The sequence below is a fragment of the Mauremys reevesii genome, linkage group 8 (genome assembly GCF_016161935.1).
Source record: "Mauremys reevesii isolate NIE-2019 linkage group 8, ASM1616193v1, whole genome shotgun sequence".
In the NCBI taxonomy this organism is placed as follows: Eukaryota; Metazoa; Chordata; order Testudines; family Geoemydidae; genus Mauremys; species Mauremys reevesii.
Genome location: NC_052630.1, coordinates 67923136 through 67945028, shown reverse-complemented (window position 1 = coordinate 67945028; position 21893 = coordinate 67923136). Strand labels below are relative to the sequence as shown.

Below are 21893 nucleotides of genomic sequence, written 5' to 3'. Positions count from 1 at the left end.
GCCGATCTTGCTGGGGACCGGCGCCTAGGATCCAACGATGGGGACCGGTAGCGGGTATCCAGTGCCAGCGATCAAGGATGAAGGCCTGGTGCTGCGGGTCGGTGCTGATCCTCTGCTTGCATCAGGGATCGGTCTGGCCTCAGTGCTGAGGAGGAGAGTGTTGCGTCGCTGGTGTTGGAGGTGCTCTCGTGGGGCTCGGTGCCGGTGAGCAGTGCCGCGGCAAAGGTGACTGAGAGCGGCACCGTGTATGGCGCCGAGCTGGGGACTGAGCGCTGCATCATAGCGGCCTTGCCTCTAGACTATACTGGTCTTATCGGCACCGGAGGCTTGTCCCTGAGAGCTGGGGGCTATCCAGCCACCATCTTGATGAGGTCTTTGGCTGCTTCGAAAGTGTCCGGGGTGGAGGATGGCTCTAACACCTCCACCTGGCACTGCCCTGTCAAAGAGTTGCTCTGTTCCGGACTCGACGGTCCCCTGTGGGGTACCAAAGTCAATGGCACCGACTCATGCTGACTTGGCACCGGGTCCTTTCTGGGGTGCGCCCGTGCATCCCCTGACAGTCCTGCAGATATCGGTACCAGTAAGCACCCTCTTTTGGCCTTCTTGTGTCTCTTGTGCAGCACCAGGGAAGTTGAGCGGTGCTGGGCCATTATCCCTGTGTGCGGTGCCAGGGAGTCCTGGTGCCAAGGGTCTCTTGTGGTACAGTCGGTCCTCGGCACCATGTCGCGTACGGATGCTGGAGCACTCCGTATGGGCATGCCCGGTGCCAGGTCCTGGCGGTCCGCAGCTGGCTGTGGGCGGAGAGCAGATTCCCTTAACAATTGTTTTAGTTGGAAATCATGCTCCTTTTTGGATGAAAAGCCCTGCAGATTTTGCACCATTCAGTTTGGTGCACTTTCCCCAGACACTTTAGACAAGAGTCGTGGGGGTCACGGATGGGCATAGATTTATTACAAGCACTGCAGGGCTTAAAGCCTTGTGCTCGTGGCATGTCCCAGAGCCCAAGTGGGGCTAGGGATTGGGGAGAGACCCCGCTCCCGACCTACTATCTAAACTAACTATCTATACTACATTAACTATAACACTATAATGACTAACAGAAGAATGCTAAGGGAGCACTTGCTGAGCAAGTGAGCTCTGTTCCAACGGCCTTCATGGACAGTAGGAAGGAACTGAAGAGGGGGTTTAGGGGGAGTCTGCAGGATCATATACTGAGTGCCATGAAGGCATCACTCGAGGGGGCTCTACAGCCGACCCGATGGGAGCTGCTAAGGGAAAACTATCCGATGACCGTGCACACAGTGCACGCACACCTGATTGGAATGGACGTGAACAAGCACTCAAAGAAGAACTTAATGTTTTGTTGTCCCAGCACTAATCCTTTCAATAATCAGGGAGCCTGAAATAGAAGATCTGGGGGCACAGAGTGTCTTCCCTGATAGAGATCTGGTAGATTTATGCAGGAAATCCTCATTAAAGATAATGGACATTTCCTTTCAAATCCATCACCACCCTCACAACGTCTTGGGAAAATAAACCATTTCTAACGACAGCATGATTTCAATTTGCCAGATGATCAGATGGATAAATACAGTCAATTTAAGAGCTGCATTGATGCAGTAACCCAAAACCAAAGCTTCTTTTCAAAATATCCTGACCTGATTTATATTAAAGTAAATGAGCAAGATCTCTCATGTGCCCCTAACATCTAAAAGCTTTTAATAGACCAAAGATGGTTTAGAACAAAGATTCAAATGGGACCACATCCCATGCACACTGGCAATGAATTTTTAACAACATTCAGGACAGTCAATTCGCCAGAAAAATTCAATTTAAGATAATCCACCTAAACTGAGCCCTGGGTTCACAGTCTTCTGGAAAGTCTACTTGGATGGAGTTATATTGAAGCAAAGCCAAAAGTGGGCAAATGCTGGTGTAGGGCAACTGAAAGACTGTATTGACTCAGCACAGCATCAGCTGGTGGGACTCCTATACAACCCAACTGCAATTATCATTACCACCTATCCTCCCCATCAGGTATCACCTCTAGTTAGCGACTAATCAAGACTGCTTTTTATAATGGGCTTTACCTAACTTTAATAAGTATCAAGTTATAAGTATCAAGCCCTGTTAGTCTGGATCTGTAAAAGCAGCAAAGAATCCTGTGGCACCTTATAGACTAACAGACGTTTTGCAGCATAACCTCGTTATCTCTAGCTTGCTTCTTGCTTGCATATATATACCTGCCCCTGGAAATTTCCACTACTTGCATCCGACGAAGTGGGTATTCACCCACGAAAACTCATGCTGCAAAACGTCTGTTAGTCTATAAGGTGCCACAGGACTCTTTGCTGCTTTTAATAAGTATGTCTCCTGAGCCACATACTGGAAGTGGTCCAAGAGTCACAAATCCCTAAACACACATGCACTTGGTGTGTACTGCTGTAACTACATATTTTGGGAATATGTGAAAGAACAGTTCAACTGAAACCGTTCAACTGTTACATAACCCCTCATATTTCCACTCACTTTCTTACCAACTCTTCATAACCAAATGTAAACTGTTCATTAAAGCACCATACTTTGGCATTTACCAATGGATTGATTGCCTTCTGAAGGTAGGGAAGCTAGGAAAAAAAGCCTTTCAGATCCATAAACTGCACATCTGTGACCAGGTCTGGCAGCCCTTTCAGAACTGGGCTAGGCCCAGCATTCTCAAACACGGGTGCCCAAAGTTAGGCTCCTAAATCTATATTTAGGCATTGAAGGACAGATTGTTAAAGGTATTTAGGCAATTTAAGATCCAGATAGGTGCCTAGTGTGATTTTCAAAAGTGCCGAGGTGCCTAACTCCCGTTGAAATTAATGCACCATCACACACCACATGAACCATCATTCAGGAATTTAAAACAAGGGTGGAGCTGGATGTAAAAAGGAGCAGAATTAATGAGTGTTCTTGAAAAATTGGAAGTTTTCTTGAATTGAAGTGCCGTAAGCATATTCAATGGGAACATTATCTTCCTGGGAAGATTGCTATGCAATTTATCACACCCAGGTAATGATTACAGCAACTGTCACCGATTCCAAATAGAGAGAAATGTGTAGCAAGGTGAGGAAGGGGTAAAGAGCACTAGTTAGAATACAATGTGTGAGAGAACTATTGATATGCATTTAAAATAATGCAAAATAGGGGCACATGAGGAAGCAATTCTTGCATCTCTTAACCCATATCAGAATATGGTATTTCCTCCCATTCCTTACTAAGTATTAGCTATTCATGGTGTTTATGTATTTTCTTGTGTTCTGTTTATACCCCAAAGTGAACCTTTTTACAGATTTCAGTATCTAATCACCCAGGACTGTTACTAATCAGCTTTGCATGTGCCCACATGCTATACAATCTGATAGTATATATAATAAAGGAATATTTATCTAAAGCAAAAGTCATCAATGATACCCACACAATAAAACGATACAGCAAGTAACATACTTACATGGCAATTAGAAAGGAGCCTAGAATCAAAATTTGATGAGCTCATGAACAGACTATTGAGTTACAGTTTAAAAATGCAGACAAACATCTTCACAGAAATCTCTACATATGGTCTCTTTCAAATCACTGGTAAAGGATAGGCCTCTAATAAATATTTACATGTTTAACTCTGCTTTCTGTACAAAATACTATTTTTGTCCAGCTACAATGTATAATGCATTTCAGTATTAGGCTGGTTCAACTAGCACTGCAGCATATCAAACTAAATTGTTCCATTACCCCAAATGAACAAGAGACCAATCTGGGATGTGTATAATCTCCATATTGCCTTAATTTAGTATCAAACATATGCACTTCTGATCTCTCCTTGTAAGTGTTCCGCATTTAACTAGACAGTGGGGCACTCAGCAGAATGTGTGGTACAAATGGCACAAGACACTCATACATTCTTATGAAATATGACAAGAGATCACACTGTCAGTGGACATCCTTGCATGTGAATTACTGTACAAGAAGTCTTCCCACAAAATTCAGATTGCTGTAGGATGCATCCACAAGTGCCAGAGCAGCCCTGTGAGGTCACTATTAAGAACCACCCACTTCTCAAAACATACTCCTATGTGGCAGCTGTTAGTAAATACTGAATCTTTAATGCTAAACACCATACCTCTAACAAGGCGGTTCATGAAGTGACTTCAGGTACTGGTGGCACTGCCTAATGGTGAAAGCATAACACTGGAAGTCAAAAGTTCTGAACTGTTTCATGACCCTGAAGACAATATTTAACTTCTCTGTGCCTCAGTTTCCTTATCTGTAAAATGGAGATTATACATATTTAACTCAAAGAGAGTCATTAGCATTTGCACCTTAGCTGGAAGGTGTTAGATAAGTACAAAGCACTAATATTGCTATTTCCTATAGTACTTCTAAAACTCATTTAAACACTTTGGGGAAAATTCTGCACCACTGACTAATTGACATCTGGCTCAAAATTCAGAAGGCACTTTGCTGTAAGTGAGATGAGTGAAGGGGGTGCCCTAGGGTTGCCAACTTTCTGAAAGCAGAAAACTGAACACCCTTGCCCCGCCCCACCCTACCCTTTCTCTGAGGCCCTGCCCTCCACTTACTCCACCCCTCCTCCCCACCCTCACTCACTTGCTCATTTTCACCAGGCTGGGGTGCAGGAGGGGGTGAAGTCTCTGGCTGGGAGTGCGGGTTTTGGGCTGGGGCCAGAAATGAGAGGTTCATAGTGTGGGCATGGGATTGGGGTGTGAGGGAGGGTGAGGGCTCTAGCTGGGGGTGCAGGCTTTGGGGTGGGGCTGGGAGGTGCGGGGTGTGGGCTCCAGGCTGGGACTGAGTGCGGGAGGGGATGTGGGCTCTGGGAGAGAGTTTGGGTGCAGAAGGGGGCTCAGGGCTGGGGGTGCAGTAGAGAGTTCAGGGTGTGGGCTCCGGGTTGGCACTTACCTCAGGCAGCTCTCGGAAGCAGCCGGTATTTCCCTCCAGCTCCTAGGAGGAGGCGCGGCCAACTGGCTCTACATGCTGCCCTTGTCCCCAGGCACCGCCCTCTGGCTGTGCAGCCAGCATTCTGGGCAGGGGCAGCGCACAGAACCCCCGTGGCTGCACCTCCACCTAGGAGCTGGATGGAAATGCTGGCCACTTCCAGGAGCCTCACAGAGCTAGGGCAGGCAGGGAGCCTGCCTTAGCCCCGCTGCACTGCCAAATGGACTTTTAACAGCCCGGGCAGCAGCGCTGAGTGGAGCCAGGATCCCTTTTTGACTGGGAGTTCCGGTCGAAAACCGGATACCTGGCACCCCTAGGTTGCCTAAAGAAGTACTCCATGTTCCCTTTGCAGTATGGCACACTGCTCCATGGCAGTTCTCTCTCCAACAACACAGAGCGGTCATTTTGCTGGCCTGAGGCGGGGAGGGGATGATCACTGGCTTAGTGAACTATACAAATCTATGTGAATGCAGGAGGACACCAGTTGACATGGGAGTGGCATCCTGTGAGGAGTAGCACAGGCAGGGGCAGGCCCAGGCCCAGGCCCAGGCAGGTGGGAATGGGGATCTCCTGTATTCTGGGGATGTGCCAGTGGCCACCTTAGTGCAGCTGCATTGTATTTTATGGGCTGTGGAGAAGCAGTCATCTTCCCACTAGGTCATCCAGGGATGGAAGGAGGATATCACTCTGCTTACTTTTTCAAATCAGCTATCAACAAAGTTAGCCAACACAAGGTAGCTGTCTTACATATCAGGAAATTAGCATGACCATAGCACCACACTGCCTGTACGACTATCTGCACTTCTAAATAAAAGCTTTGCCTGTTTCATATAATAGTGGGAGTTTTAAAAATCCTCAAAAATCTAGTGTATAAAAATTACAGCAGGCTGAAAGGAGCTTTTTGTTTTTAAAATTCTTTGCTAATTATAGAACTGATCTGAATAATTTTATGTTCATTCCTAATTATGTTTAAAATACTAGATTATTGTTTACTTTTAGATATCCTGCTAAATCCCTCAAGGCCCCATGTCACTTCATATAAAAAACTGTGATGCATGCAGTCAGGTATATGACTGCGGATTTCTGTACTGAGTGCATAGGCACTAGACCATCGCAACTAGCAGTGGATTTGTCGCACCACTGCACCTCAAGTTTGCTAATTGTTTCTTTCAACTGCACGTCTCTTCCTTGTTAACTGTTTCTCATGCGATGAGTAAGTAGTCAATTTCCTTCTAACAAAAGCCTTAAAGGCCATCCCAAATGCAGTAGTAAATATCTGGGCTAAATTGCTAAAGAAATTATATTACAGAATGCTTGCAGCGTATAAAGAAGCAATGAACACCTTCAGACTGCTACTTTAAATGACACTTGTCAGTGAGACTAGAGGATGATTCATTATTCTTGAACCTGTTTTAATGGAGAGGTTTCCTGGAACCATTTTGCACAGTAGCCCTAAATTTCCAGAGTGCTGCCTGAGGTTTAGATCTGCAACTCCCATTAACTTCAATGGACTCATTCACAGCTAGGACTGTGCACAGCTGAAGAGTTAACGCTAGGTTGTACAGTATCCAGTTTCCATCTTATTTTTTGGCTATGGCTAAATAAATCATCCTCTGATTGAGAAATTGCTAATCTCTCCACAGATTTAGGCAACAACAGTGAAAAGAAACCAGGTTTTATAACTTAAGCTGGTCAAAAAATGTAAAACATTTCTTGTAATCTGAACATTTCCAAGCAAGTCTGCAAGTTTAGAGAAGAGGAATAATTTTTCACTCATTTGAAATCATGAACATTTTTATTGAAAAGGCCTATTTAGTTTATGGGTTTCCTTCCCCTTCTGCTATTCTACCTTCCCTCCACAGCTTTTTTCTCTTCATTTTCCCCCTTTTTTCCCCCACATTTAAATGAAACTGAAAAATGTAGCAATTATTTATCTAATTTATCATTCCCACCCCCCATCCTTTTCTCATTTTCCCACTGAAAAGGTTGGGGAAATGGAAATGGAAAAGGAAAATGATAAGCTGAAAAAACACCTTAATTTTTAATTTTTTCAGGTTAGTAAAAAAAAATGAAAATACGAAACATTCATTTTGTGTGAAAAGGGCAGATTTTGTTTTTACAAAAAAATTGTTCATAAAATTTTAGACGATGTTCAGATCTAGTTTACTTGTATCATGCCTGGCACAGTTATAAGTAGACACTACCAAAATTAAAATGAACAAATGCTGTTCACATTGAGCAAAAATCACATCCTATCTCTGTCTCTCCCCGTTCCACCCCCTGATGATGGGCCCAAATTAAGGAAAGACCCAAACTGAACATGTCTGCTCCATGTCCTAAAAGTCACCTAAATTGCACTCCAAAGGGGGAAGAATCAAGGCTCCTTCCACTCCCTGAAGTTTGATTTTGGACAGAGAGCAAAAATGTTCCACTTGAATGCTACAAAGGGGCATATAGTAATAAGTAAATTCTGAGACAATCTGATTCAGTTCCATTCAGAGATATGCAAACACTGATTGGTACCTGAAATTTCATCTGCAGGTGTACTAAGAGCTAGGGCAGAGTATAGGACAGATGGTATATATTCATGTACTATAGATTGTTCATGTAGCATACATCCATCCCACCTATGAGGTGATGCCCACATTCTGTGTTGATGTTTCCAAATGGCCTTCAGAGGTAACACAGTGTAGAACATGTTACATGCAATATGTGATGTATAAGCAACATACAAAAAGGATAATAAATTTCATATAGCACAAATTTCCACTGACAATGAAAATTGAGCTTCTTTTTAAACAGTAAGGCTGAGATCTTCATAACTGCCTACAGGATTTGGATAATTTTAATGGGATTTGGCTGTTCAGATCCCTTAGATAGATTTGAAAATCTCAGCCTAATAGCTCTACCAACCTAATGCATTTTCAAAAAAGACTAACATGACTTGGCCCACACTTATGAACTGACACATCCTGCAAAGTTGCACCTTAAAATGTTTATCCATCAACTCTTCAGCAGGCACCAAAGAGGATTACACAATTACTATAACTTACAGGAACTTACAGAGTCTCATAACTTCTGGCAACAAATGGGGCCAGAGCTTGGGAAAAATCCCTGACCCATCTCCTCATTTGACACCACAACAGATGTCCTCAGATATATCTTGAATCAGCCCTAGCAATATATATCAAAACAGATGGCAACCAAACTCATACTAGTTTGCAGACCTACTTTGGGCTCAGGTTCTCTATGAAATTTCTTTCAATTCAATTTCAAGACAAAATAGAAACATTTCATGAGACTGTGCATAGGATCCTCAGTTACTTTCTTCCAAATGCGCGTCATTTATGGGGAAATTTACTGAATAGTCAAGCATAGCAAATAGGTAACTACTCCCTAGAGACCCCCACATGCAGATTTCCCCCTGTTAAGTATAGTATATGTATTTTCATATATAATTCCCCAATACTGGAAGATTTTTTTTCCAGGTGAACAATGTTATTATGCTGGATGTTTTGTTATTGTACATTTGATGTAAACTGTTTTGTTACTATAGATTTTAAGCCAGCAGGTCTCTATCTATTCTCTCTTCTAGCAGTGACCTCACATAACAATACTGTATCTTGGTCCCTGGTGAGTTCTATGTACTACTGGAACATAGAAAATTTCCCCCCAAAAGGTAAAGATTTAATTTTTCATCCAAGAACAAAAGTTCACAGCACAGTTATTGTTCTTAGGGAGTTACATTGAAAATATAGGGGGACTATAAACAACAGTGGCATTAGCCAGGACTTCTGTAATAGCAATGAATTTCTACAGGTCTAAGTCTGTATCAAAGAAGTGTTGTTTTTCACAGTGGAAGAAACGAGTACAGTGCACATTTATATGCTTTTGGCATACATGGAAAACATGATTGCCCTGAGGACAGTGTATAATTGCAATGGAAACCTGTAAAACCAGCATTACATCACACCTTATATGATACATCCTGTCACCCCTGAAAGCTTACCCTCAGGTTAAGTAAGTACTTTGAACAAACTCGAAAGAAGAGAAAAAAAACAGCAGTAATAAAAATGAGACTCTTCACTATTACAGTTGCACCAACCAGCAGAGTTCCAGATAAGGGTCTGAAATTTCCATTTAAAACACCAAATTTTCCCTCTTTCCCCTCTCCCTTTCTTATTTAATTAACTTTGTGAGTGATTTTACTACGTGTAAAAGTGAAGGATCAGTAGTACCAGCGCAAGCCACACACAGATAAGCACTGTGGCTATTCCACTTCTGGACCTTGAGCAAAGAAAGCCTGTCATGCTAACTGCTGTGCCTGAATACTACCATGAAACCACCTCACTCATTTTCATTTGTGACTGAACCCAGATCTTCAGCTGGAGGTAGTGGACTAAACCACTGCGGCATCAACCCCCCTCCCCTCTCATTTTCAATGTTTCATATTAAGGCAATTTATATTCCCTGGGAATTTGCTTTTGATCGTTCAGTTGAGAGAGTACCGGTGCTGGGTTCTCCTCCTTCTTATGCACTGAGACAGGCCAAAAGATGACCTATCACAATCCAGAATTTTGCTATCCTCTAGGACAATTCATGCTTCTCCTGCTTGTGAGAGGGAGTAAAGAGGAGGAACCCAGGATGTATACAGCCTTGACTGAGCCAGAGAAAATGACGATAAAAAATTTGCTAAGAACTGAGACCAAGCATACAAATATTTCACTTGGGAAGATTTTCTTAACATTTATCAAAATGTATTTGGTTGGGTTTAAGTTATTAGAGAAGATGAAACCACAGTTTTTATTTTATGTTTTTTCTAGGTATGCTGTAAAGAACAAAAAACCAAATTGCACATAACTGTGCATACAACCATTTATTTATTACTAACATCTGAGCTTCTGGTCAATTTATGAGTCTATAGTATCCACAATGGTCTTTCAGGTAAAAAAAAAAAAAAACTATTCCAAAATGTCCCTTGAGTAAACGTCAAGATGTTAATAAAAACTTATGTTTTGCGGTTACTTCTTAATATGCCTTACAAATTGACCAAGACATCAGAGTATGTCTTTGACAACATATCTGAGAAAAAAATCACCCAAAGATGCTAATGGGGATGACAGTTCCCATTAAGGTTCAAGGCTAGTATTAAGATTGCTGTGGAGATAGCTTGTTGGCACACAGCATCATCCACTTACCAGTCTCCTCCCACTAGCCAAGCATAACATGTTTCTGCCTAAATCCTTTAACATGACAGATTCAAGTAATATCAAAGAGACTTTCCAAAAGCCAAAAATGACAGATATACCAGTGTGTGGCCATGGGATTAGTCTATATATTTTAATGTTTTTAGATGGTCTCTTTCTCTAAGTCTATAATATATAACTAAACTATTGTTGTATGTAAAGTAAATAAGGTTTTTTAAATGTTTATTTTTAGAATTGTTTACATTTCACATGAGATTCTGTGGTCCAACGGTCCTAAAGACTATGTCCTGCATGGATATACACAGGTGCTGGGTATTCTTTTGAGAGTATGCTTGAGCATCTTGAGTGATCAATTTACAAAACGTCTGATTCCTGCTGTATAAGGATATCTGTGATGACTCTTGCCTATGAGTTATGTATCTGATCCTAAAAAGAATCAAGGACTCTCAGCTGCCACTGAAGCCAGTTAGACTTGAAAGCTTTTGGCACCTCACAGGATCAATCAATCCTTAAGTGAAATATATAATCTATAAAAATCAAACATGTTCAAAGACCCCGCCCCCAACCTCCAAAAAAATCTGGCACAGTATTCTCAATATATTATTCATTAGGTCATTGCATTCTCAAAGAAAAGTCTCAGTAAGAAAACACAGGAACAGCTATACCAGACACCTTTCAGATGCCCTTGCATTTATACTTTTTTCTTTACCATCAGCTTTCCCCCAAATGTTATTAATTTGCAAATTGTCCATTTTGTGCACACACAGACACAACCTCCCCCTTTTGACAAACTAAAAACAAACAAGAAAATATAATTTGAAAAAATTAAAATTCTTATGCCTGTCTTTAGAGCAAAATGTGAAAGCTGCTGTAGTTTGAATCTCTATTTGGTATGAGTGTTCAATAAATAAAACAATCTCTGTAACAGAAGTAGCAACTAGAATCATGTGATATTGAGTGCCATGGAAACAACCCCTTCATCCAATCAATAGATTATAGTTTTCCTATAAACACAAAACAGTCATTATTTGATTTAGGCGTCACCCAAACAAATTAAAACAATTCTGTCTCAATCTCTGATAACTATTTTATCCACTATTCTCATCCAAGTCAAATATTTTATCTGGTTAGCATGCCCCTTAGTTCTATTGTCTGAGAGGACTTGGGAATTCAAAGCACACAGGGTACTCTTGCTGCTTATGTGCCATGCACTTTCTTCATCTTAAATCATTTCAGTAAAATGGTTCACACCAAGGGCCCTGTCTTGCAAACTTACTCACTTAAATGAATAGAGTTGCATGATCAATCCCTTAGATACAAAAAGCAGTGGGTACGCACTGCTGGCATCCGAAAGGTAAAATTCTTACATTAGACGTGTATTTTGGGTAAAATGCACAAAAAATAAAGATTTTGTTGATGATGATAACATAAAAACAGGGTATAACAGTAATAAGCAAATAAGGGTTTTCTCTCTCAAGCAATGGAATGTAGCCATTGCTAAGCCCATACCTGCCAAAACCTGCTATGTGCATCTCCTTTGATGAGTTCAATAGTGTCCCCAGTCTGGATGTGTAATGGTGGGCCATCATGTGGAGCTGGCTGCGGTATCCCATTGTAGTTTCTAACGACTTGCATTTTTGGTAAACCTGCCAAAAATTAAATACAGGTTTTTGGTCAATGACATAGCAATCTAAGAAATTCCAATGTGCATAAAATAATACATATAATAGATAATTAATAACAATAAACAATAACAATAATAATAAAGATAATGTATCAATGTTAGGAGTTTAACTAGGAGCAGTTGGGGGAGGAAGTAAAAGCAAATTTCACCAGCTACTGTATTTGATATTTGAACAAGTAATGAAATGAGAAATTTCTCTCAGCTCGTCACTATATTTTTTTAGTTCGAGAAAAATATTTCTCTTTAGGCTACTTCTTACTTCAAAAAAGCACAACACATACAGTTTAATGGAAAAGAATCATTTTTCCCCATCAACTCCATCCCTACCGCCTCCTCCTTTCCTCTTGGGGCACTAGGCTGATTTCATCACTAAGGAGGTTCATCCTTTTCTGTGTATATATAACACTGGCCTTGTATAAGGTACATATGTTAAGGTTATCTTTGTAATCCAAAACAAAAATGTGATGGATGTGATGAAGTAATACTTAAGACATTGAAATGGAGAAACTCTCCAGGCTTGAATCAATGTTCCATAAATGGCTCTACTAAAAGGAACAAGTCTATGAGAATCAGAGTGACAAACATTCCATGCTTCTGATGCAATGTTGTTTTGTTGTTTTTTTTAAAAAAAACAACTAATTTTTCTTAAGTGTTATGTGATATATAGTTAATACTTCATTTTAAAAAGCAGAACTCATGGTAGCATTTTGGCCCTATTGCACCAATATTGGCTGCATCTGAATTGTGGTCTTTTTCAAAGGTGAAAATGCCATCTCCTGAGATACAAGCCAATTAAATTTGTCAACTTTCAGGCATTGGATTGTGTTACACCTTTCTCTGTTAGACTGAAGAGCTCATTATTAAATATTTCTTCCCAATGTAGTACTTATGGACTGTAACCAATTCAGCCCTTAACCTTCTGATTGTTACACTACACGGATTGAGCTTCTTGGATCTATCATTATAAGAGAGATTTTCCAATACTTTAATCATTCTCGTCGCTCTTCTCTGAGCTGTCTCCAATTTTTCAACATCCTTCTTGAAGTGTGGACACCAGAACTGGACACAGTATTCCAGCAGTGACTGCAGCAGTGCCAAAACAGGGATAATATAAACACACTTCTCCTACTGGAGAGTTCCCTCTTTATGCATCAAATGATCAAATTAGCTCTTTTAGTAACAGTGCCGCATGGAGAGCTCATGTTTAGCTGATTATCCACCATCACCCCCAAATTGTTTTAAGAGTCTTCCCAGGCTAGAGTCTCTCACTGTGTAAATATGGCCTACATTCTTTGTTCCTAGATGTACAATTTAAATTTAGCTGTATTAAAACATACATCGGGGTAGTCAATTATTTTTTTGTCAAGGTCCAAATTTCTTGCTCAAGGTATAGAAAAGGTCCAGACTCTAGAGAAAATAATTAAAAAAACCCTAGTAATGATAATAAGTAAATAAAAGATTTCAGGGTCTGTTTAAAAGCATCTATGGGTAGTCCAGTGGGAGTTGGAATGCTCAGCAGGCCAACAGTGTTCAAGAAATTCCATGTTGTCTCAAACAGCAGAATTGTAAAAAAGATAGCACAGGATTAATAATATTAAGAGAAAGCACAGTATTAACAACATTAAAATATATCATGCCTGTGTGCCTTGCATATAATTCAAACATGCTTAATTCTGTTAAGACCAAATGCTACAGTAATTACAATGGCAAAAGTGAGTTGTCAACATGAGACTCCAGCACTTGGCCTCCAAGGGGCTGATCTAAAACCCATTGCAGTCACCGGAAAGAATCCTATTAACTTTCATGGGCTTTATCTCAGATTCTTATTCTTGAGCCATGTGATTTCATTAATTATTATTGAAACAAAACTCTGTGTGATATTTTCAGTCTCTCATTAATTTTTGGTACCAAAACTGAAGTTTCCTAAAAGAACTGGCTAACGCGCTGGACCATGGATTAATGATCCCAAGTGACACAGGCACTGAGCACTCTCATTGCCCACTTGAAATCTTCGGTGGCAGCTGTGGGAACTCAGTCATGTCACCTGACTACCTCAAGCCTACTTGCCATATTTGCTTAAATAAATAATGAATATTTGTTGTTGTTACTTACAAACACCTCATGTTAATTTAACCTCTGAAATTTGCTTTGCAGCTAAAATAGAATAATTTAAAAGAAATTTTTCAGCTCTCTGAATATTGGCATTTTAAAACAAAATATAAATTAAAAATAAAACATTTTCCTTAAAGTAGGCTGAAATCGAAGGTTCAATATAAACTAATGTGCTTTTTACCTGTTGCTGTAATTTTGAACACATGATGTATTTAACACAAGACAGATACAGGGAGACATAAATTTACAATTTATCAAACTGAAAATATGATGACCAACTATTAAACTGCTTTTACCTGGCACATTGCATGCCCTGAATCGCAACAGGCTGGAGAATGTAAAAATATTTACTGCACAAAGAGATGCTTTCACAAGGTCTATAAACTGATTTTCATATTCAAGAGGCAGACCTAACATAACAATCTAGTAAAGTCTCTCCTGTGTTAACCCTCCTCCAATAATGGGACTGACTGAGTCACAGAGAGCATGTTCTCTGGTTATCCCAGCAAATCCAGACATGGCACAGATAGCTTGTATTGATTACACATGTAAAAGCAGTGAATCTATAGGATGTATGCATTATTCATGATCTGAAAAGTTTCAGTGGAAGAAGCTATATCTGCACCATAATTTTAATATATAGAAAAAAGATTACAGTTTTCCAGAGAATGAAGACTAACACAAATCATGGAAATTACTAAAAAATGTGCACATGCTTTCTTCCTTCTATAAAAGCTCCTCCCACAGAACCTCAGCTATATCTCAATTAGGTGTGGAGAGAATGATTGGGGTACATGGAAGCATATAGCAAGGAATGGCGGCAAATGGATGGAACGTGCAGAAAACTGTGCTTAGCTTTCTCTGTGTCAAATAATGCTGATTTGGTATAGTAACTTAGAAGCACTTCTAATGGTCAATACTGAAATGGTGTTTACAGCTGTATTTCAGATCTGGAATCTAGCTGTTTTCCCCATCCCCCCCGTCCAATTGTCTTTGAAAGAATGCTGATTTTTAATTATTTCAAAAGACACACTGCAGGAATAAAAACTTCACAACAAAGAGTTCATACAGAGAAAAAAAATTATATATATATATATATATATCAAAACCTGCTAAGGAAAGTCCACAAAGGAAAATGTAACCCAGTGATGTATGTTACAGATCCCTTTCTGTGCCCAATCCATAGAAAACAAGAGTCAGCTATGGCCCTAGCTAGACAGCCTGAGCTTTTTAGCTAAAGCTGTAGCTGCTTGGACATTTGGCGCTGGAGGTCTTGGTGTATCAGCCAAGATGGCAGATATCACAAGAACACTTATGTGTTTTTTGAGATAACAAACAAGGGGTTGAGACAGGCTTCACATTACAGCATTGAATTCACAGGCCCCAGAGCTCCACATTCATAAACAACTGAACATAGATTGCAATATTTTTAATATCACTAATGGAAATCTAAAAATTTGTATCCTTCCAAAGGAGTCCTAAACTATTTAATAACTTCTTACACTTGTTTAAAAATACTCTACATTATTAGAAAGGATAGGTTTGTCTGTAAACAAGAGCAATTTTTTGTTGTTAAACACAAACTTCAAGAAGCTTTTCATTTAAAAAAATATCTAATCGACAAAAGTAAATAATGTGTATGGCTGGGAAATTTGTGATTTAGAATTATATCGTGGCAAAATATATTATAATGCAAGAAAAAAGTATGGGTTTTAAACATCTATAAATTCTACCACCAAAGCAAATGTTTTTAAAAGCAGCTTGTTCTCAGTGACATTTAATTATAGAACATTCAAAAATTCCTAACAATCACCCTATAACAGGGAATCTATATTTCTCCTTAGGAATCTCAGGGAGAGTGAGGAGTAAATGGCATTTGAATGCCAATGACACGAGGAGACATACAGAACATCTGGAGGAGGGAGCCTGTTTCCACCAACAACTGAATTTTATTTTCTAAAGTTATCTATAGAACCCTATCACTAATTTTAAAAGTGTAGATTAGCAGGTATAAACAATTCAGTTGAGTTTCACGGTAGTACAGGGGCAAATTTCTATAAACTCAAAGAAAATGTTGGTAACGCCCATTATTTTCAGCAACATATTCTCAGGTACACCTCACTGAGAGGACTATGAAAGTACAAAACATCTTCAGTAGAAACAGAGAATTAACAACTAAAATTGATGATGTAAAATATAGTTCTAGAGACATTACCACTGTGAGGTATTACAGCTGCAGTACCAAAGAGATCTGGCATATTCACAGAAAACAGTTTGGGAGGTATATATCTGGTGCAAAAATAGGTGCTTGTGAATATATTTAAATGCACATAGAACTACTATAACAAAAGAAAAGCAATAGGCTGAAACCATGGCCCCACTGAAATCAATTGGAGTTTTGTCATTCTAGGGCCAGGATTTTACCTAAGTGCTTACATGTCTACACCAGTAAACTTCCCAATACAAACAAACAAACAAACTCAGTGTACCAACGTCTGATCTTTAAAAAAAAAAAACAGCTACAATATCGGCCTTCATAAGCCATCTAATGGCTGAAATCATGTCCCCTCTGGCTGCCAGACTAAACTCGAAGACCATCCAGGTGAACGCCCCTTAGCAGCCAAGTCCAGATGACACAAAAGGCTGAGCTGAATCACAGTTCATGAGAAAACAAGGAATAAACACAGGTCTGTTGTAGCCATGTTTTATAAAGTACCAATCTGGCTACAGTGCAGACTTTACCTTTATTTAAACTTGTATTACACATTTGAATATGTTCTCTGGTAATTACAGGACAAGGAAGAAGGCTCACATATTCCATACAGTTTTAGTTCTAAAATGAGTATTAAGAGAGAATACCCATTACATTAGGAATAAGCTACATCTGTGCATTAAAGCATCTCTATATCTATCAACAGCACTGAAGGTCCATCACAGTCTGATACAAAGATTCCCCAGGAGGAATAAGATATGTAAATACTATTCCTTCCTACAACAGGAGTCATTCATGCCAGTGATAACCCTGTCAGAGAAGACCTCAGCATCGGTTATTCCTGAATAATCAAAAGTTTGGTTTAGGCTTTAGTCAGAGATCATTTTACCATAGAGAATGATGGAACAAAAATATAGGCGAATAGGGCATATTGGTGAATTTATGGTTACACTGTGTCGTACTTTCAGGGCTCATTGAGTGAGCTCTGTTTGCACTGAAAGTTCAGTGCAAGTTCATTTCAATCTTGAGGATCAGAAAGAGGATTGGGTTGACAAGGATTGTTTCATGATCCCTTCTTTATGGTTGGAGTCTGTTTCATGAATTTTCTGGAATCATCCAAATACTTGGGGTCTGATCCAAAGGCCATTAAAGTAATAGAATGAATTCTACAGACTTCAATGCACTTTGGATCAAGTGCTTAATATTATATCATCAAGTGTATGTGAAGGAATGAAGTAAGACCACATTCTTAACAAAAAAAATTTTTTTAACTCAGCCAGAGCCCTAGATCAGCAGCACCTGCCTCCCCTGGAGCTGAAGACAGGCTGCTTTGCCGCCAACAAGACTTTGTTTCAATCCTAGTCCCCTAGGTGGGTAACTCTCTCAAGCCACATCCACCTACAAACCAACTAATTGAGAGAGAAGCCCATTCCAATATTTTGTAAGTATGTAACGATTGAGGTTAAGTGTCAGAATTGTGACTCAGAATATCACTAATCATGTAGAAGACCCAACATAATGATATACCGGGAACCAAGTGCTAGAATTTAGCTAAATCTGTGAATTTAAGCTTTTGATTTTCAAATGATCATCACCACTTGAATTACAGTAGCTCCCAAAGACCCAGTTGTGGTGGGGACTGTACAAGCACATATAAATTCACGGACCTTGCCCTATAGAGCTCTCAATCTAATTTAAGATTTAAAAAAAGCAACAAGTGAGCATCACTACAACAATGGAGGGAGAGCAGATGGGATGATGAGGGTAACAAGTGACGCATGTGAATACAGTGAACAGCCACAACTTGATGGCTCTGAGACACTTAAAAAAACATCAAAGTCAATAATCTCTATGAGGCAACTACCCAGCCACTATAATTGAAGTGCAGTAATCCAATTTGAAAAGGACATTTAATGCCCAATTCTATTCTGAAAGGTGACTATGCAAAAACAAGGCCTTATTGTACTCCACAGATCTGATGATGACTCTTCAGAGTCATGGCTGCTGACTTCAGTGACAAAAATATGTTCTTACTCCATGTTACTTCTGTTTACACTGCACTGATTAACGATAGTGAGACAATATACACGGAACATCTCAACACAATCTTTTAAGGATACTTTTCTGAATAGAATGGGGATTTAAGGAATATAATTAATGTTGGATAAAACTACTGAAGATGTGGGTGTTCCTGCATCAGAAAGAGGATGCCTTAAGAGGATGTTTGGTTCTCTCAATTCTAAATGTCATTGTTTCTACGTATCTTGAGGAGTTTAAAAATGTGTAAGATACTTTTCATGAGCTCACACTATGTCCAGGCAAGATGCCTTTTCAACTGAAATACTGACAATTCCTAAAGAATCAGTTTTGAATCTGCTTTTTTTTGTTCTGCTTCTGATTAGTTATCCTTCCACTTGTATCATTTACCACGTTTTCCTTCACTTGGCCCTACATTCATTATGGTTCATTTCAATGTACAAATTTGCTAAATCTGGCTTCTTGCATATTTAACATTCAGCTCCTCCTTTCCTCCATTAACTGTTTAAAGTTCCACTCATGGAGGCATTTAGACAGAAAATTCCCTGGCAAGGCTCTCCTTGTACCACTGCATTGTTCTCTTGCCTAAGCACAGAATACTCTAGTGGGATATAGGGGGGAGAGGGGGAGCAGGAGGAGGAAAGGGAGCTGCACCATCCCATTCCCCCACCTCAGCTGACAAATTTACAACATAGCTCCAAAGCCTAATTGAAAAATATTTACATTCCTCTTCCCTCCACTTCCACACAGATAAAAGCTTTTAAAGTTCCATCCCCCAGGACAGATAAATGTACTAGAGAAATTCAAATTCTTTGCAATCCTAAATCTATTCCCAGTGACATTCTGATTCATCTTTAATTTACTCACTCCAGTTCTCCTTCAACACTTCCTAGTACAGTATCTCTTTAAATTCCTCCCTGAAGCAGCACTCTAGGTCCTCACCAATCTCTAGTTTATCCTCCCTAATTGTGGAACTTGGAGCTTTTGTAAGGACTGATTTTCTACCTGTTACCATTTACTGCATCAGCTACTCTTTGGGTAGCAACTTCTGAAAAAAACATATCAGCAAGCAACTAAAGCTCAAGATGTGAGGGGGAAAATTCTCTGCTAACACAGGCTGATCAGCATTCATGTCTTTATCAGAAATGGAAAAAATGTACAACTTCAAGAAGCCCTTTTGTTATATTGTGTTTACAAGATTTGATTGTTAACAAACAAGTTTGCAGAGAATATATCTTCAGTTTACAGAACTGAGTACAGTGCATACCCATATCGTGATGAGTATATCTTGTCATAAGAATACACCCCATTTTTTAGCCAAAGTTAGAACACACATAGACATTTGGGATCTCAAGCATTGATTTTAGCTTTTAGTTTGCATCAACACATTACTTTAGGATTAATAAAACAAAGATAAATCCCTTCCAAGGAGAAATTTCCTAGCTTAAGAAAGTCTCGGCACAGGTAAAGATTTTTTGGAGTTTTTTATTTATTTATATTTCGGGGGTGGGGCATGAAGCAACCCCTATTTCATTTGCTGAAAACTTCTGTAAATCTGGCACATAGGAATCTAACTTTAGCCCACTTACTTTTGAGAATCTAGGTTAGACAGCCTAAGACAACACAGATGGCTCATATGGATAAATGTGAATTGTAGAGGAAGAGAGACAAGTTAAAGCAATAGAAATTCCATGCAAAATTGAAACTTAGGTGGACAGTCTATACTCAACATTCAGACATGTGTGCTCGGAATCTTAATATTCCTCTTTTGTATTTTGGCTTCCCAGTTAATCCCAATACAATACTGGTTGGCTTCAAGAGAAAGAGGAGAAAAACTAGATAACGTGCACGCCTTTGTGCTGTGGTAATGATAATACTCCTAGGCATTCAAATATTACAATGATGAGCATGGTATAAAAGGTGGAGACATTAGACAGTACATAGATTTTCTTCGCTGACTGGCTATGAGTTCTCTTTCATGAAAATTTCCTCTTTCAATAAACATGTATTAAGAATAATTTCATTGTACATATTTCATTTCAAACTCACATTCAAACAACCATTTTTTACTTCAAGTGACTTGAATGAGTCTAAGGAAGGGTTTTCAGGGTCATGGGAGTTAATGAGTAAGAACACACAAATGAAAAAGAGAACAATACCACAAAACATGCACTTTGTTTATTTACTTTGACAACTGAAAAGTAATTTAAATAATTTATATTGTACTGGTATAGTATAGTTTTACAAATAATGATGTATTAGAAATATAAGCCTTCACTAAAAACTTCTGCTATTAAATCTTTGCTAAGAAGTGAGGAGACTCTCTTTCCTTGGGTATGTGAACTAACAAGTGTGGTTTATTGAGGTGCTATAGCATATGAAAGCACAAAATGGCATTTATTAGATGCTGAACGAACAGAAGATGCTATGTTGACTGTTATTCCTTCTAATATAGTGGCACAGGTGTGCAGGACTTTACAAACACTTTTGTTTAAACAGGTACCTGCCCTGAGGAGCTCACAACTTAAATAGGACAAACAAAATTCAAACAATTAAAGGATGAGCCATAAGGGCATGAGCAGACAGAGTTCTGGATGATCAGTAACGCAAGACTTGGCAACAGAAGTGGGAATGAAGCATGGAAGAGTTACTAAGCAGATATTCCAGAGGACCTGCCTATATTTTGTGTAGTATGTTTTGTGGGCTGTTCACTTACATGTACATTTTAAAGAAAAGTATGGTATATAATGAAAGGGGAAAGAAGATTTGCTTTGGCAGACAGGATCTGGAGAATGTGAACGGAAGACTTCACTGTGGAAAACAAGACATTGAATACCATGAGGTGTACAATGCTGTGTGTCTTGTATACAGCCTAAACTCGTGTACCTTGTTGAAGAAAATATCCTGGTACACTCAGGCGATGCATGCTTTTGGATGGAAGTTGGTTATTTGCTTGAAGACAAATATAATGATAATAAGGAGTGGCTTCCAAAATGTGTAACAGCAAGAATATGACAGGCAGGGCTTATGTTCAGCATGACTCAAAGTATATTAAAAGCATGACAATGGGAGAAGGCCCTGTTTTCCAATATGTCAGTTCAGCAAAATGGATGGTTAATCATCATATGGGCAGCATTACACGTATATTTAAATAGTACTCATGGAGGGGTGGCCTAAATAACTGTGTACAATGAAATCTTTGAAAATGCAGTTTTATGACATTAAGGCTCTCTGACTAGTTTTGCTTTTAATTACAATTTATAACATTTACACAAATACACACACACGTTACAGAAGATGTATCCACTGATGGTTTATAGAGAACAAATTACAAAACTAAGTATTAGAAGGAGTTTACATTCTTCTCTTTTGCACTCAGTTCTTAACAATAGCATCTGCCTTTCCAATAGAAGATTTAATGAGCAGTTGATGGAAATACATTCTCATAAGCATTGTGGGTGTCCAGCAAGCTCCACTGAGAAAGGGTTGTAGCTGTAACACAGGAGGGAAAAAAGTTGGGAGAAACCTGACAAAGTGGACAGGATTCTAGCAAATATTTATAAAATCTAAGACATTCTAAATGATAGAACTGGTTTCATTTCGACACTGGACTTTTCAGTAATGCTTCTGAATGCTTCAGTTATGAATT

General features: G+C 39.4%; 1 protein-coding gene across 2 annotated transcripts in view; it reads right to left on the bottom strand.

The window, feature by feature from the left end:
- Positions 1–21893, bottom strand: part of VAV3 (vav guanine nucleotide exchange factor 3) — a 236388-nt gene that overhangs the window by 35453 nt on the left and 179042 nt on the right. For both annotated transcript variants that reach the window (XM_039484962.1, XM_039484963.1), the window contains one exon: positions 11709–11845. In XM_039484962.1, the coding sequence (XP_039340896.1) occupies positions 11709–11845 (137 nt within the window). The remainder of the gene's footprint in view (positions 1–11708; positions 11846–21893) is intronic.